Source organism: Rhea pennata, chromosome Z (genome assembly GCF_028389875.1).
Source record: "Rhea pennata isolate bPtePen1 chromosome Z, bPtePen1.pri, whole genome shotgun sequence".
NCBI lineage: Eukaryota > Metazoa > Chordata > Aves > Rheiformes > Rheidae > Rhea > Rhea pennata.
In genome coordinates, this window is record NC_084702.1 from 16,863,446 (window position 1) to 16,881,170 (window position 17,725).

General features: G+C 38.1%; 1 protein-coding gene across 2 annotated transcripts in view; it reads left to right on the plus strand.

Annotated features, from left to right (window-relative positions):
• The window catches only part of UHRF2 (ubiquitin like with PHD and ring finger domains 2), a 94,286-nt gene that overhangs the window by 25,504 nt on the left and 51,057 nt on the right, over nucleotides 1–17,725 (plus strand). For both annotated transcript variants that reach the window (XM_062599480.1, XM_062599481.1), the window contains exon 3: nucleotides 2,622–2,884. In XM_062599480.1, coding sequence (XP_062455464.1) covers nucleotides 2,622–2,884 — 263 coding nt within the window. The remainder of the gene's footprint in view (nucleotides 1–2,621; nucleotides 2,885–17,725) is intronic.

Consider the following 17,725-nt stretch of genomic DNA (forward strand, 5'->3'; position numbering starts at 1 on the left):
TGCCCAACTCTCCAACCTGTCCATCTCTGTCTGTATGGCAGCACAGCCCTCAGCTGTGTCAGCCACTCCTCCCAGCTTGGTATCATCAGCAGACTTGCTGAGTAGGCACTCTGTCCCCTCATCCAGGTCATCGATGAAGAAGTTGAACAGGATGGACCCAGTGCTGGGGGACGCCGCTAGCCACAGGCCTCCAACTAGACTTAGCGCCAACTGATGATGAACCTCTGAGCTCTGCCCTTCAGCCAGTTCTCAATCCACCTCACTGTCCACTCATATAACCCACACTTCCTGAGCTTCTCTAGGAGGATATTCTGGGAGATGGTGTCAAAAGCCTTGCTAAAGTCAAGGTACACAGTGTCCACTGCTCTCCCCTCTTCTACCCAGCCAGTCATTCCATCAGAGAAGGCTATCAGATTGGTTAAGCAGGGTTTCCCCTTGGTGGATCCATGCTGGCTACTCCTGATCACCTGCTTTTCCTCCACATGTCTGGAGATGACATCTAGAATGAGCTGTTCCACCACCTTTGCAGGGATGGAGGTGAGACTGATGAGCCTGTAGTTGCCTGGGTCCTCCTTCTTGCCCTTCTTGAAGACTGAAGTGACATTGGCTTTCTTCCAGTCCTCAGGCAACTCTCCAGTTCTCCAGGACTTTTCAAAGATGATGGAGAGCGGCTTGGTGACAACACCCGCCAGCTCCCTCAGTACCCGTGGGTGCATCCCATCAGGGCCCATGGATTTGTGAATGTCTAACCTGCCCAGAAGGTCTCTAATCCTTTCCTCCTCAACCAAAGGAAAGTCTTCCCTTCTCCAGTCTTTCTCCCTCACGTCCAGGCTCTGGGATTCCTGAGGGCTGTCCTTGGCAGGGAAGACTGCAGCAGAGAAGGCATTCAGTAATTCTGCCTTCTCTGTATCCCTTGTCACCAGAGCCCCGCCCCATTCAGTAGCGGGCCCACATTTTCCCCAGTCTTCCTTATGCTGCTGATGTATTTGAAGAAGCCCTTCCTGTTGTCCTTGACATCCCTTGCAGGACTCAATTCCAGCTGGGCCTTAGCCTTCCTCGCTGCATCTCTACACACTCTGACTGTATTCCTATAATCCTCCCAAGTAGCCTGTCCCCTCTTCCACATTCTGTGTACTTCTTCTATCTGAATTTGGCCAGGAGCTGCTTGCTCACCCATGCAGGTCTCCTACCCCTTTTGCTGCATTTCTTACTCATAGGGATGCACCGCTCTTGAGCTTGGAAGAAGTGATGTTTGAATATTAGCCAGCTCTCCTGGACCCCCCCTTCCTTCTAGGGCCTTAACCCATGAGATTCTTCCAATTAGGTCTCTGAAGAGCCCAGACTCCACTCTACTGAAGTCCAGAGTTGCAGTCCTGCTTGTTGCCTTCTTTGCTGCCGGATCCTGAACTCCACCATCTCGTGGTTGCTGCAGCCAAGGCTGCCCCCGACCTTCACATCTCTAACCAGTTCCTCTCTGTTGGTAAGGACAAGGTCCAGCAGGACACCCTTCCTCGTAGGCTCCTCCAGTGTTTGTGACAAGAAGTTACCATCAGTGCATTGCAGGAGCCTCCTGGACTGTTTGTGCCTTGCTGTGTTGTCCCTCCAGCAGATGTCATGGTGGTTGAAGTCCCCCATGAGAACCAGGGCCTGTGATCTTGAGGCTACTTCCAGCTGCCTATAGAAGGCCTCATCAACTTCCTCTTCCTGGTCAGGTGGCCTGTAGTAGACACTCACAACAGTGTCCCCCGTGCTAGCCTGCCCTGTGATCTTTACCCATAAGCTCTCGACTGCCTCCTCCTCCACCCCTAGGCAGAGCTTGATGCGTTCCAGTTGCTCTGTCACATAAAGAGCAACTCCACCACCTCACCTTCCTGACCTGTCTCTCCTAAAAAGCACATAGCCATCCATGGCAGCATTCCAGTCATGTGAGCTATATGAATGAATGAGCTGAATGAATCGAGCATGCTGTAGAGTAGTAAAGTAATTTGGTTGCTTAATACCCACATTATTTTTGAGCACAGAAAGGAGAAATGTCATGAGATATTTCTGTTTCTTACAGTCAAAAGATTTTAGTGGACTATGACGTCAACCTTATTAGACTTAGAGAGTCTGTTTATTTCTTACCTTTCTTTTCTTGAACCCTGAAGGATTCAAAAGCATTGCAGTCCAGAAAGACAGAAGGTTAAATGCTAACTGCAGTTTGGATGTCCAGAAAATTCTTGGGACATCATGATTGTGGCCTAGTATTTTAAGGCTCTAGAAATATAAGCATATTTTAGTCATAAAAACCCAGTTCTGTGAAGCCAGTGAGAGATCAGTGAAAGACAGATTAAGCTAACTTTTATGTTCCAGAAAAAAAACCCTCATTTAGCCTCCCCTTTTAAATTCATACCATATTTTATTGAGAAAAGATGAATAAAATACTGAAAGCCAAAATATGAATGACTGCATGTTTCTCGAACTTGCGTAAGCTCCGTCAATTACTGGAATGTAATGTACTGATCCTGAAGTTAAGTAATTGCATAATCAACTGTGGGCTTTTTCTTTCTTTCTTTTTTTTTTTTTCCTTAGTCAGGATTATAGAAAGCAAGTATGAATTCATTATTTAATTTTCCTTTTAGATAAACGAACTGGTGGATGCCCGAGATGTCAGCATCGGAGCCTGGTTTGAAGCTCATATAGAAAATGTTACCCGAGCAACAAAGGGACATAAGAATGGTAAAGCTCAAGGAAAGAGTGGTAATACTTACAAAAGGACTAATGGAAACTTAAGTCAAGATCACTCTAGAGAAAATGCAAATAATTTGGACAGTACCCCATCCACATCTTACTCAGACTGTATGGACACTGATGAAGAAGCTATTTATCATATCAAGTATGATGAGTAAGTGCTCCTGATATTATTTTGAAGACATCACATATTGTTATTTGGTTTTGTATAAACCAAGAATTTCTTGAAGAAACTTGGAACCAAAGAAAGCAAGTTCAGTATTGCCACCAAGAAAAAATATTAAAAAAAACATAACACTTGTCAGTTGGATATAGTGAATACCTTGGGAGTATTTCATTCCTAAGTTCCTGTCAAGTATTAATTTCTGTGTCACGCCTTTATGAAACTTGGTCCATTCTCTTTTATAAGATAAGGAGACTGTATAAATGGATTTTTCTGAAGGTGTTTTCCAAGTAAAATATGAGTTTAATTAATCAGCAGTCTACTAGAGTCATGTTGGATGCTCAGTTTAATGGAGTTTCTTATCAACAGCTTTATACCATTTCATTCCCTTGAGAAATCGGTCTTTTTCATTTTTTTGTAATAACATCTGTTGAAGTAGCAAACTAAGCTGCTAAAAGAATAGAATCGGTGAGAGTTTTTAACTTCTATTACTGAGAGCAGTAAACCTATGCAATGGGAGATTAAAGGGTAGACAAACATCAAGTATGTTCAGTATTGGTCTTCTTGAGGATAAACTCATTAAATTTAAATTTCTGAAGTATGTTTTCAGAGTGTCTACTTTGAATTTAGCTATTTCAATAAATAACTGCAAAACTTCTCTTGCCAGGAGGATTTTAAATGTTGTAGACTAGAACAGACTACCTTTCTGATGCTTGTAGTAGTAGCAGGAGTAGAAAAAATTTGAGGCATATTTTGACTATATGTTGAGTTCAGATACAGTTTTATATCTCCAACTTTTTTTAACTTTGCTCACTTAATGTTAGATAATCACAATGCTGAAAGCAAAAATTTAAATATTTACCAAAATATTGAAAGTTGTAAGAAATGCGTAGAAACAACTTAATTGTCCAGGATGATCAAAATGCAGATGTTTTCTCTTAAATGTTACAACTGCATTGTGGTCTAAGTTCAAAATCTGACTTTAAGACTGCCTAACTTTACAGCCCTGCAGATGTGTTTGAGTGAGCTCTGGGTAAAAATTTGTGAGGAGCAATGTTTCTAATTGTTTCAGTGAAACTGTGTTCCTCATTTTGTGGATATTATTGTTTATTTATGAGTCAAAGCAGTACTGAAGTGAGTGTTGCAGAACAGATCTGACTGTCTTATTTATTCATGCTTTAAAAAAAATATGTATACTGCCAGGATCTAGCTGTTAACTTGCAGCAGTTGAGGACAATCATCTTTTTAGTCTTGCTATAAAAGGATTGTAGCAGTTGTATATTTTTAGCCAGCAAAACCAGTTACAGCATAGTGTACATACATACACAGTGTTACAAGGTGGTTGCTGAAGTCAAGGTTATTTACTTGATCAGTCTAAGGTATTGAAAGTTTGAGCTTTTGGGAAGAAAAATCATTTAATGGATTTCTAGCAAGCAAGACATGTACTTTTATCAGTTACAAGGTTCTATTTTAATAGAAATTAACATGCAAATTTGTACAGTGATTTTCTATGCACTCAAAGTATTATGTTATTATATATTAGTATTTAACTTTTTCATGTTTTGAGACCACGTGTATCCTGTCACTTGTATGCTTGATATAGGGACAGAAATAGGGAGGGCTCAGTGTGCTTTGCCGGTCCGTTCCTCTGTGCTCCTAATCAACTAATTCTCATCTGATTTCTTAGGTAGTCTTACTCATTTGAGGTTCATATTGTAAGATCTTTCTTCTGCACATAGTTACTTGTTCATGGATATTCTACTCTTCAGCTTTGGATTGTGCTGTTTACCACCAGATTTGACATTTTTGGATCTGTCTTTGCTGTGTGCTGTGTTGAAGAAGTTTTCCTTCCTTTTATCTGCTATGGAAGATGATTCTGTTGGGTTGGGGGCTTTCAGCTCTGCCTTCTCCACAGTAGGTATATTTTTACTAGAGATGAAAGCACTTGCAGTTTCAGAAGCAGAATAAAAACAACTTACAAATGGACAGCATAAGCCTGATGCTTATCTAGAGCTATCAGCTCTAGATATCAGAATTGCTTTCAGAATTACTTCAAAACAGTGTAGAAACATAGCCACCTGTCTGTCTCTGACACAAGTCCATGATTCAGCAAGTCCTCAGTGATGCTAAGATTCTAGAATGTTTCTCCCTCTTTGCTTGTTTCATCTTTCAGTTTGGAGAAATCTCACTGAAACAAATACTAGAGCTGAGAGAGAGGTCATGTATAGTGCTTTGAAATGGTCTACTCCAAACATAACTCTGATTCCAAGACTTCATGATAATGGCAGATATATTTTACTATCCCACATGTTGTGGCAGATTTAGTTGGACAATGCAGAAAAGCAAAAATACAAACAACATCCATTTTCTTTCTGTTGATTCCTGAAACCAGTCACTCCAGATGCAATGGTTAGATGGGAGGTACTAGAAGATGGTTCAGTCTTGTATCAGGAGCAAGTCTTCTGTCAAGAAGATCCTGTTGTGCTGAACTCATTCCCCTACTGTTTCCAAAACCCACTCCGTATGTCTCAACTTAGATGAAGACCTGAAACTGTTCTTTTATTCCTTTTCTTGCTATCCTATTGGTATTGACACTATATTCTTAGATTCAGGACTGAGTTACAGACAGTGTTGTCTGACACCATCTTTCTCTAGCTGAGAACTTAAGTGTTAATTATATCTAAAGGTGAAGCTTCACTTCATCCTCCTCTCTTGGGCTGTATTTATTATCCTTAATTATCCTATTGTTACGTTGTTCTGGAGCATACTTCTCTCTACTTCTTGCTATATTCGTCTGAGAGAGAATGAAGAACTAACTAAGAATTTTTCAGCTAGAATGTCTGCAAAAATTGTGGCGTTTACCTTTTCTACCTCAAGTTCTGTAAGGGTTAGTACTGCCCTAGCTGCTGATCTAGTTAGTCCTGTAGTAGTGCATCAGAAGGCTGGCTGCCTGTGCAAATCAGGCTTCACCCTTGAAAGTAGGTAAAAGAATATCAACAGATTTCAGGTTCATTCTGGCGTATGCTTTCTAGCCAGAGATATTTGGCAGTCTCATCAAGAGAGGAAGCCAACCAATTGTTCATTTCTTCTCAACAAGGTAACTTATAAGTGGCTGAGCTCTCCAAAGAACAGTCTTTCTTAGAGGATGAATCTGAACTTGTCCTTCCCTTAACTGAGAAGGCTGGTCTTAACAGTGGCACTACTAGACTTACAGGTGTCTGTGTATATATATATATATATATATGTATATGTATAAAATTTATATAGATTAATATGTTACTCTTTACCCTCCCTTGCCTGTTCAGTAGTATGGCTACCGCAGATGTGGAGAGGGGAAAATGGCAAAGCTCCTCTGGTAAAGAATGTGGTGAAGAAAGATTAGACTTTCTATGAGAACTTAGTTATAGTAATTTGAAAGAGGGCAATCACCAGTCCCTCCTGACTGTCCACTACAAACTATCTGAGTTCTACATATCTCTTCTTAGTTGGTAAGGAGCAGAATGGCTGAATTTCTTTGCTGTAGAGGCTTTAGGCCTAGCATTTCATTATCATGCAATTGTTATAAGGCCTGCATACTTCTGTAGAGGAATAGTTCTGCTTATAGAAAACCTATTGCCATTTGGAGAAATGGCAATTTCTCTAAGTTCCAGGTTAAACAGAGTTGCTCATAAGCAAGTACAGCATGACTTTTAAGTCATTCAGTTTAAGAGTGCTGTCTTCATCAGTGAGATAGAAAGCAGAGTATCAGTTTTATCAGTGCTGTCATTCTGTCAGCCTTCGGTACCAACTCTCTTGGCATCCAGTCATAGTATCAGCGCTTTTGCTTGATACTTCACCTTATGCTTCAGTTTCTCAAGACAGGCTTTTTGCCTTGAGGCTGGCTGCCTGTTAATAGGTGTGTTCCTACTTCTATTAGTGTTGTCTTCCTCCTTTTCTGCCACTTTATTCACTGTATTTCTATTTCTCTTTTGCATGTGTCGATGTCACAGATGGGCACTAGAAACTTTTTAAGTCAGGGTTTGATACCACATTTTGTACCTTACGGTCATCCAGTCCTTTCTTCTCCCCTGAACAACTGTCTTTTATTACAAAAGAATACAAGAGAGTGAAAATCTGAGATGTGCTTAGATATTCAAGTCAGCTGAGGTAACTGTAGATTCAGTCTTTGCTGCTGATGGCTTGCTCAAGAGTCAGTCCTAGATTATGAGCCAGAGACTGCAATATCTTAATGTGACACAATAAAGACAAGTCTTACAGTACCGCATCATATGAAGGCTTGCCATTAACTTACTCCATTTTGCATTTTTGTGCAGTGTTGGCTATAGTTTGTTTACTTTCAGTATGTGAAGCATAGTTTTTTGATACTTAGCTCTTCACTAAAATAGTAGAAAGACTTGCTGATTTACAAACATGCTGTTTTTTCTTAAATTTTTCATTCAAGTCATTTATAGTGAAGGCCTTTATCTATTTAAGCAGACTGTTACACTGATTGTCGCCAGGAAGCCTAGAGATGTTTACAGCCTGAAGAATGTCAGCATGCATATCTACTAATACACAGATAATTAAGTGTGAGTCAAGTGTGTGTAACTTTTTTCAGGGCCCTCACATTCTGATGATGATACCTGTAGGATATTGTATCAATCAACAGAGAAGTTGAAATTATGTTTTAGGGTAGTATCTGCATTATGTGACATAAAGTACACCATTCTGTGGTTAATTCTTCTAGAGTGCTAAATACCTTAGCAAAAGTGATTGTCAATTTGTATCACAGCTAATAGATGTTGTGGAATAATACCCTCTGAGCTCCTTCAGAACTGGAAGCACTCCGAGGTGTCTTTTTTTTTTTCAGTCCAACAAGAGACTGTAATCTCTTTTGTTTAGGTTGTGTGCTGGAAGTTTTCATGATTCATTAGAATTTAAATGCAAGTCTTTTCTTTGATGTTGTGAAGAACTCCTCCAAAAACCAGTGTGATGCAGTGACAGTGAACTCCATGCCCAGCCTAGTTAAGACAGTTTAGGTCTCCAGATGGCCATTGGTGTTAGTGAGAATTCCTAAAAACTCCAGAAGGTTCATGGATTTGTACAGGCAGAAGTTGGGGTACTGCACCATTCCAAGACCTTATACTGTTCCTTCCCACTCCTTTTGCCAGTTCTGAACGTTTCTGCTTGTTAGTGTAGACCTGTTCCTTGTTGGTGATCTGTGTCTTTATTGTTAACAGGAAGATTTTAGCACGAGAGACTTACATTGCGAGGTAGGTCAGTGATGTTACCAAAGCATGTTCCTTGTCTAATAGAGGTTCTTTTGTTGATTGTCCAATGGATGTTAAGGGTAAATCTACCTATTAAGTTAGTCGGAGTCTTTGTTGCCATTTCAGTTCACTGTCTTTCAGTGGTGTGTTTCTCAGGTTTATCTCACTGTACATTATTTAAGTTAAGGTTTCTTCCGAGTTTAGTGCAAGTTCTCCCATCTTTGTGGTCCTTATCATTAACAAAGCTGAAAATTCGTGGTTAATGTTAACTTTCAGAGCCTGTGGAAACCAACTTGCTACTTTGTCTCCTCGGGAAGGTGGTTTTCCTGCTTTCTTTCACCTCTTCAGGAAGAACGACAGCCTACATGTGTTTTTGTTGTTCTTATCTTAAAAGGCTTCATTTAGGACCTAGTTTAAATTCTGACTTAGAATCACAGAATGGTTGAGGTTGGAAGGGACCTGGAGATCATCTAGTCCTACCTCCCTGCTCAAGCAGGGTAACCTAGAGCATGTTAGACAGCACCTAGGCGGGTTTTGAATGTCTCCAGAGAAGGAGACTCCACAACCTCTCTGGGGAACCTTCAGATATTTATACACATTGTTAAGATAAGATTTAGATTAAACTTAGATTAAACTTGAATCTGATTTTTGCTTTGTTTAGGAAATTAGTTTACTTTTATTCCCAAATTCTATGTCTCTTCAAATGTTGGATGTAATTTCAGAGGAGGTTTCAGTGAATGTTGGCAGTGTGAAAAATGCATTGCAAGACTGCTAAGACAGATTTGCCCTTGAGTTTAAGTGCACTCCGTCAGAGTGCAGAGTATATTGGTAATCTTATTAAAGAATGTCTCAATTCTGGATATCTTTAGAATGTGCTGTTACTGAGTACTTTTCATTACAGCTAAATGTTTAGAAATTACGCTATCCTTGAATGTGATCCTGTTGTAACTGTTGTGTTACAAAGACTTTAGAAATCAATTTCATGTAAACTGTAAATGTCAGGAGTTACTGTGCATGTAGCCTGAAAAGCAGAAAAGAGAAATTCTTAAGAACAACTGATTTCTCTGAGGCATATTTTCCACGTGTGCATTCATCATCTATCCATCCTGGAGTCTGTGTGCTGTTCAGGGTTTTGCAGTTGAGTAGAACCAACAGCTATGCTGTGCAGACAGTCCTGATGAATGTTTTTGCACACAGCCTGGCAGAGCAGGCATCACCATGAAGATGTCTTTGCTAGGGCAAAGCTCAGCACTTGCACTCTGGGCATGGTGACCCCTGCAATTTTCCTGTGGAAGTCACAGCTACATAGTTTTTAGTAGGAGTGTGTTCACACATACTTCTGGTAACTCCTCCTCTCTTCCCACCTCCAAAGAAAAACAGTGAAGAGGAGGAGAATATGTGAAGATTTATGTCTGTTACAAAGGTGCTTGCTGGCATTTGCATTTAGAGAGTGAAGGTGGGCAGTGCATTTCTTGGAAATAAAGTTACTAGTGAGTAGTCTATTTCGTTCTTCAGCGTGAAGAATTCAGAACAGTGTTAACTTTGCTTGGTTATCTAGTAGCATGTCTGTTGTTATTATGAAGTTGTTGATACTTGTGCATCTAAATAGGTTGTATTAGTGTATTACATGCTTTTACCAAACGCTGTTATTAAGCGTTTGGTAACCTGAAGTCTTGAAGAATAAATCAGGATACTATTGTGCTAAAATCTGTAGAACCATTAAAAAAAAAAAGACATTCTTAACCCCAAAGACTTCACAGTAGTCTTTGAAAGTAAAGGAACATATCACTGTGCCATTGCCATACCTGTAAGCTTCAGTCAGTACTTCAGTGGGGTTATCATTTCTGTTTAGCCAATATTTTTAGGAGAGCCACTAATCTTCTATAAGCTGTGTAAAACTTCATAAAAAATAAAAATGACCCGTGGAAAATAAAACAGTAAATTTGGAAACTGAAAATCATAAGTTGAGGTACTGATCTCAGTGATCCAGGACATCCGTTAGACTCTGGTGTTCGTAAATGTAAATTGACCTAATACAGTTGTATCAGTCTGTCACTGGTAGTTCTCATCTGGAGATGGAAGGCTTATGGTTAAAATACTTAAATGCCTTGACCTCTCCACTCTGTACTCGTGTGTTGTGGTTCTTTTTTTTCTTCTGTTTCTGCTTCCATCTGGGAAGAATTTGTGAGATTGCCTTCCTTTTCTTCCATTCTATGCTTACTGTATGCTTTTGATACTGAAGTATTGGAGGCCTAGGCATATTGTGCTAGCCAGGAGAGATGCAAAATTAGGAACTTTGACAACACACTTTATTTAGGGGGATGGAAGGCAATGCAAGATTTTTTTTTAAAAAAAAAAGAGAGGTAGAAATAATCCTATTTGATTTTTTAAAAATGTTTTTTTTTTTTTTTTTTTTTTTTCCCCAGATCTCATCCTTCCCAGATGGAATATGTTTATTCTAGTATTATTTCATGTTGTAGAAGAACAGTCTTTAACTGCAGCGTGACTTCTCACAGGGCAATTACATTCTCTCTCTCTCTTTTTTTTTTTTTTTTTAACCTTTTTCTCAGACAACATTTATTCTGTTAGTCCAGGACTAATCAGAGTTAAAGGCAGTAAGAGAAGTTGTCCTTGAAATCAGAGTGAAGAGAAATGGTTCTCAATGAAGGCTAAAGGTGTTAGTCATTATTCCTTTAAAAAGGGGAGAAGACGAAATAAAAAGCATAGAGCATTTTAGTTGAAAGACTGTGTTATATACTAGCACTCTAAAATGCTCTGTCCTGCTTCAGCTGTTCTCTTCACAAAACTGTTGCCTAGTTCAGCTGAAGTTATTTAAGGGTTTATAGGCCTGAAAAATAACTGGTATTCATCCACTAATGGTAATATATTTTGTATAATTCCACGTTTTCTTAAAAAATATGTACATATATTTTAGACGTATAGATATATACCTATATATCTAAAAAAATCAATATTTCACTGAATTGTCATAATGCTCAAGAGTATTAGTCCACTTTTGTACAGTGTAAGTAATACACGAGAGAGTTTGACATTCTTGTAAACTTTGTCAGACTGAAACTGCTCTATCCTAATGTCTCAAAATTATAACTTTGAATTGTTGGAAGTCACAGAGCAATTTAAAGAAATGAGAAAGAAAATAAATGGTAGTCTTAAATAGGCACACCATTCCTTGTTCTAAATACTATCTTGTCAAGAAAAATCATTTTCTGCTCAAAACTGTCTACTTAGCTGAAGAAATTGTCAAGAGGAGAACAGTCTTAAACTTGTTCTTTCTTCCTCACAAAATGATTTGTAGTTGAGACTTTCTTGAGTTTTTCCTGTTTTTGTCATATTTGGTTTTATAAGATGTAACAGTTTCTTATTAAATATTCTTCTTGATGTGTATTTCTTATTGTTTCCGAACTTTGTCTCAGTGCTTTGTTTTCCAGCTTGTCTTCTTTCAGAGTATCAGTGACTTCCACTCCTGTAACACAGTGAAGTGGTGCACATCTGGAAGTTAATTTTTTCTAATTACTAGGAAAGTAAGAAGTTTTTCTTCAAATTATTAATAAAGTTTATCAGTGTAATCTGTAATTATTGGTTAATAAGTGAGGTTTTCCAAGATTCTGTTTATTACATACTTCCGATTTTTTTTTATTGTGGTGTGGGTTTTCTTGCGGGATGGGGAGGAAGAGTGTGTTTGTGTGGTATTTGTGTGTTCACACACTTGTACCCTTCCAATTTTCCATTTATGGATATGTATGGAGTTACTTTCTTCAGAGTTTGTAGGCTGGGAAAATGAATTATATTTTTTGTTCTCTTTTAGTGGAAAATGACAATTGTAATAAGATTTACTTCTGAGCTTACATCATGTCTCATGCCTGGAGGAGGGACAGGGAAGTCCTGACACTGTACTTTGGTTCCAGTACATGATTTTCAGGAGTTTATCTTTCCAGTTTCAGCTGTTCTAGTAATATTTTTGGATTTTAGGAATGCACAGATATTTACTGTAGCCAAGATACTGGAGTTTTTACTTCTTGGGTAATTCATTGCTAAGGAGGATGCCTACTGAGATAGGAAATTAGATGAAAAACTTGCTGAACTAGTATTAATATTTACAATTAGAGGTTAGGGAAATAAGGTTTAACAATGAATGTGAGAATTCTTCTGAGCAGTATTTATTTAACTGTTATGACTATACTTACTGTTGTCATGTCTGCTTTTTAACTATTAGATGCTAAGAGTAATTAACAAGGAAAAATAATAGCATCTCAAATTGGTTTGAGTTCAAAGATTGAATTGTATCAAATCAGCTTCATTTGAATTATACTAAACTTAAGTTGATATAATTAGACCAGAATTTACTGTGTTATATTCACTAAATTATTTAGGTTTGATGTATGCTGTGAAACACAGATTTTGTTCTCCTGAGAGTCATCTTAGGATTTTAAAAGCAAGGCAGTAGATAAGAAAATAGCTTTACTAAAGATACTAATGTTTAACAGTAGTCTTTTATTATGGTTTTGCTCGCATGGACTCTTCACTTACTTTTTTAGGCTTGTTAAAAAATTGTATTTGTTGTTTTGTATCGCCACAACCTACATATTCCATTTTGTGATACTGTAATTACATAGTAGCTTTGCACATTTAGGATCTTAGATTTTAAACTAGAATTGTGTGATTTACGCAAATAACATGTGGTAAGTTAACCTCAGGTATCTTTACCTGGGGTAAACTTAACATGATGTGAGTAACATTATCTAATATCACTCTGTTTTCTCCATACTTATTTCGGTAAGTTGTGACACTAGTTTACCTTTGAGATCAGAAGTTTACTGTGGAAATACTTAGTGTAATGAGGAATAAGGTTATTCTGCTTAACATACTTAAGTCTGACCACAAATGTGTGATTTTAAGCCTAACTCAAAAGCTTCTGACAAACGCTGTTTCAGCTATAAATGCATATCTGGCTGTTCTGCCCAGGGTGTCATGGACAAATGTGAATAGTTAGCCACTTTTCCTGTCTGCGTCTCATTGTTTTTAAGGATTGTTGCAGCTTAGCTCATAGAAGGGGTTCCTTGGACCAAGATTTTGGTGAACGGTAACAGCTGTAAGAGCCTATTACTTGTTAGTCTTTTTTTTTCCAGAAACTTCCTGACAATCAGACAAAAATTATGAGCTGTAAGGAAGATCTGTTCAGTTGATACACTTACATGCAGATTTTCTATTTATGTGTAACAATTCATTTGTAAAAATTGCTGGCTAGAGACATAAGGAAGCTCATGCGGAGTGTTTTTAAATTTTTTATTTATTTTCTAGTGCCTGGCATCCTTGTTTTTATCTTTGATCAGTTTCTAGGTTACAGAGGTACTAGATGATTGGCTTGATTTCTCTTCTAGATTGACTTAATTTTTCTTTCATGGTTGTAGCTGATTAATTAAATCGTTACATGATCTTTATTTTAAAGAATTTTTAATTTTAAAGTTAAAATTTCGATTCAAATTTTTAAATTTAACATTTTTGACACTTTTTTCTTAACCACATCTTTCTTAAACACTTTCACTTTTCCTGAATGAAAATGTCATCTGAGATCAGATGACTGAGTGATTTGAGAGAATGGAAGGCAAATAATGCCTTTAATGAACGCCTCTCCCACAGTGATTTTAGGACAAACCTGACATTCAGGGAAAAGCATGCAGTAATGAATATGCAAGATGAATATTATTTCTTCACAGTTCTCCTGTGCTGTGGAAGATAAATGTCAAATGCTTGAGTGAAAAAAAGGACTTTTGAGAGTGTTTAGCTTTTGTTAAATTTCTTGATGAACTGCTGAGAAACACTGGCATAATTCAGGAAAGACAGAATTAAAAATTATTTTGCATTATAAAAGCTTGATTTCCCCGATGACTGAATGTTTCACTATAGAATTTGCTCAGTTTGGGGCAAAATGTTTTGTGATTAGCTCCAACGATAAAAGAAATACTGTTTTAATGGTAGAGCTTTAGCTATATGCTGTGGAGTGTTGATTATAGAGCTGCTGTTCAAGCATCAGATGTCTTGTGGAAATGTTAAACCAAATCTGTACAACATTTGATGTCTGGAACCTGATGCAAAAGAATGTTGACTTACGACAAGGAAAATAAAAACCCTTTTATAAATCTTTTCTTCTAAAGGCAGGTTTTTGAACCTAAGTCTCTGAGTAGCTAGTAAGAGAAGAAATTCACTCAGTGAAGTCTTCACCTTTCTTTTGTTTTTTTCAAAACCAGCTAGTTTCCTTTTGTCTATAAAAGGGTATTTTGGGGGTGTCTGTTTTTGTTGTTCTGCTCATGCTTGTTAGCAGTCTTCCTTGTTTCACAGAATCACAGAATCAGTAAGGTTGGAAGGGACCTCTGGAGATCATCTAGTCCAACCTCCCTGCTCGGCAGGGTCACCTAGAGCATGTTAGACAGGGTTGCAGCCAGGTGGGCCTTGAAGATCTCCAGAGAAGGAGACTTCACAACCTCTCTGGGCAACCTGTGCCAGGGCTCCGTCACTCTCACAGGGAAGAAATTCCCCCTCATGCTCAGGCGGAACTACCTGTGCTTCAATTTCTGCCCATTGCCTCTTGTCCTGTCACATGGGGACAACTGAAGAGAGTTTGTCCCCATCCCCTTGACACCCTCCCTTCAGGTACTTGTACACATTGATAAGATCCCCCCTCAGGCTTCTCTTCCCCGGGCTAAACAGGCCCAGCTCTCGCAGCCGTTCCTCATGGGAGAGATGCTCCAGCCCTCTGATCATCTTTGTAGCCCTATGCTGGACTCTTTCCGGTAGCTCCGTGTCTCTCTTGTGCTGGGGAGTCCAGAACTGTAGACAGCACTCAAGCTGAGGCCTCCTCAGAGCTGAGTAGAGGGGCAGGATCACCTCCCTCGACCTGCTGGCAACAGTCTTTCCAATGCACCCCAGGATAGCATAGGCCTTCCTGGCCACAAGGGCACATTGCTGGCTCATGGTCAACTTGTTGTCCACCAGCACTCCCAGGTCCTTCTCTGCAGAGCTGCTCTCCAGCAGGTCAGCCCCCAGCTTGTCCTGGTGCCTATGGTTATTTCTCTCTAGGTGCTGGACTCTACCCTTGCCCTTGTTGAACCTCAGGAGGTTCCTCTCTGCCCAACTCTCCAACCTGTCCAGGTCTCTCTGTGTGGCAGCAGAGAACAGTTTGGCTTCTTTCATCAGATGCTTCTGAGAACAGAGCTGGAATCATTTTTAAGAAAGAAAATCTTTAAAGTTCCTCATCAGTACGGCAGGAAGGATTCTCTTCTGATTATTAAAGGAATGGGAAAGAGGGCGCAAAGTTAAATGTGGGCCAAAACAGCTCTCAGTGGTGAAGTAAAGGATTAATTTGTCCAAATGTCTCCCTGGAAGAGGAAAACATGAAGAGGATTTTAATTTTAGAAAGAGAATAGATTTTCAGAGGGAGTTTAATTTTTATGAATCAGAACTGTTGTAAATCACGCTTGTTTGATTCTTTGTAGGTAGTAGCATTGGAACTTTCTTAATGTGCACTGTATCTTTATAGCCTCACTTGCATCATACGTACTGTTTACAGTTACTGTCTTCACTTGATTCTTTCATTGTCTACAAGAATGAAATGTCTGTTAAATTTTTTTTCTTCTTTAGTGTCTAGATGTTAGGTCTTGTCTCCATTTCAGACTTTAGTAAACTTGATTCTCAGTTTACTATATCCTACTTTATCCTTTCTCAGAATTTTAGGAAGTTTTGTTGTAAAATAATTGGATTTGACCACTATACAGAAGCTCAGCTGTTTATGTTTTTGGAAGCCTGTTGTACTATAATGCTATGTCGCTATCCAGGCTTATCAATAAAGTAGAAATTATCTCATTATAGTTGTTTTTTGCATTGTTTTTCTTACTTTAGATGAACCAGTTTTCTTGGCATATTATAATTGGACATATTATAGTTATTGTAATAATTAGACTATTGTATAGCTATGGAATAGTTCTTAGAAGGGAAAGCCACAAGGCAAAATTAAATACAAATGTTGGCATTGCAGTAAACACTTTCAAATTTGAAATAAAGTAAAAAATCAGAAGGTGTGAAGAGTTGCGTCACATGACACTGTGATATGAATAGCAGCTGTATCCCAAATACCTGTATTTGTGTGATACTATTCTTATCCAATAAAGTTTGATAATTAGAAAAATCCACGAACATTTAGGGGGAAAACACTTCTGGATTTAACTTTCTTAAGTAATTAAGGATAGATATGTCTGTTACTTGGCTGTTGGTTTGCCTGAACTACAGCCACTTTTAAGCTGCTGTGGTTCATATTTTTCAGACAAATTTGATATTCCCAGCAAATTTATGCTGGGTTTTAGATAGCTGGATAGTAGAGGACAAACAAAGTCTCAGAGACAGAAGATCAGCTCTTGGTTCTGTTTTTGTTTTTTTCTTCCTGGAAGAAAATGAAATGGAAATTTTGTTTTGGGTACTTGCAGTATCAGAAGTTAATCCATCCTATAGCATTTTACTTTTACTTTTTTATAACAGGCCTTTTTTTTTCTGCCAGCAATTTTTCTATGGTATCCATAGTGCACTGTTTTTTTTCAACACATGGGAAGACTACACAACCACTACTGTTATTGAAGAGTTGCCTTATATACAGGATTTAAGAAGGCTGTGTTGTTAAGCTGAAAAATTAGCATTTCCAAAATCTTAAAAGCCTTCTTTTTGCTTTGTACTTTTTAGTTGTGTTACTATCAAATATTCTTGTCTTAATTCTGCTAAATAAACCTTTCAACTTAGAAAGGAAGTGAAGCTTTTCATAAATTATTCGTTAGTTACATGAGTTACAATTTGATTTATGTATTTTCTGTGATACACACTAGCACAGGAGGAAGAAGAAAGCAAACCTCAGGAATCTGTGTTTAATGTTCTGTAAAACACTGTGTAAAATTGTGGAAAGAGTCACCAGGTTCCCACTGAAAAATAACAGATTAACCAAAATCTCTTAACTATGATTTAGTGAACTATTTTCTTGCAACTTTTTCTTTCTTTTTCTGTTGCATTTCTTCCTACACCTTATCAAGAAAAGTGTGTTGTCAACGAAAGGAATGATCTTCCTGTTAATTTTTTTTCTTTTTAAATTTTTCCTTACATAAACTAAAGGGAGAAATACTTTTAAATTGTTACCTCATATCTCAGAGGGAGTCTTACTTCTATTTTTTGCTTGCTGGATTCTGTAATTAGCCTTTTTTAAAAACTTGATGAATGGAATGTGGACTTGGACTGTATTCATCCCATGGATCTGATATGCTATGTGTGTAGGGTGATATTTTTTAAAGAGTTCTGTTAAGTTGTTGCTGTTGAAGTTAGTGGAAACGTAACAGATCTATGAAAGCAGAGTTAAACTAGTAATATGCTATTTTGAAAATTTTAGGTTTACTCTTCATCACTTTTTCATTGTTAGTTTCTTTGAACATTGACTTTACGAGGAGCAAATTTGGGCTATGTCTATGCTGAAGCTCGAAAGTGACTTCATTCCAATTATGATTTTTTTTGCTTTGTTTTGAGAATTGGTGGAGGC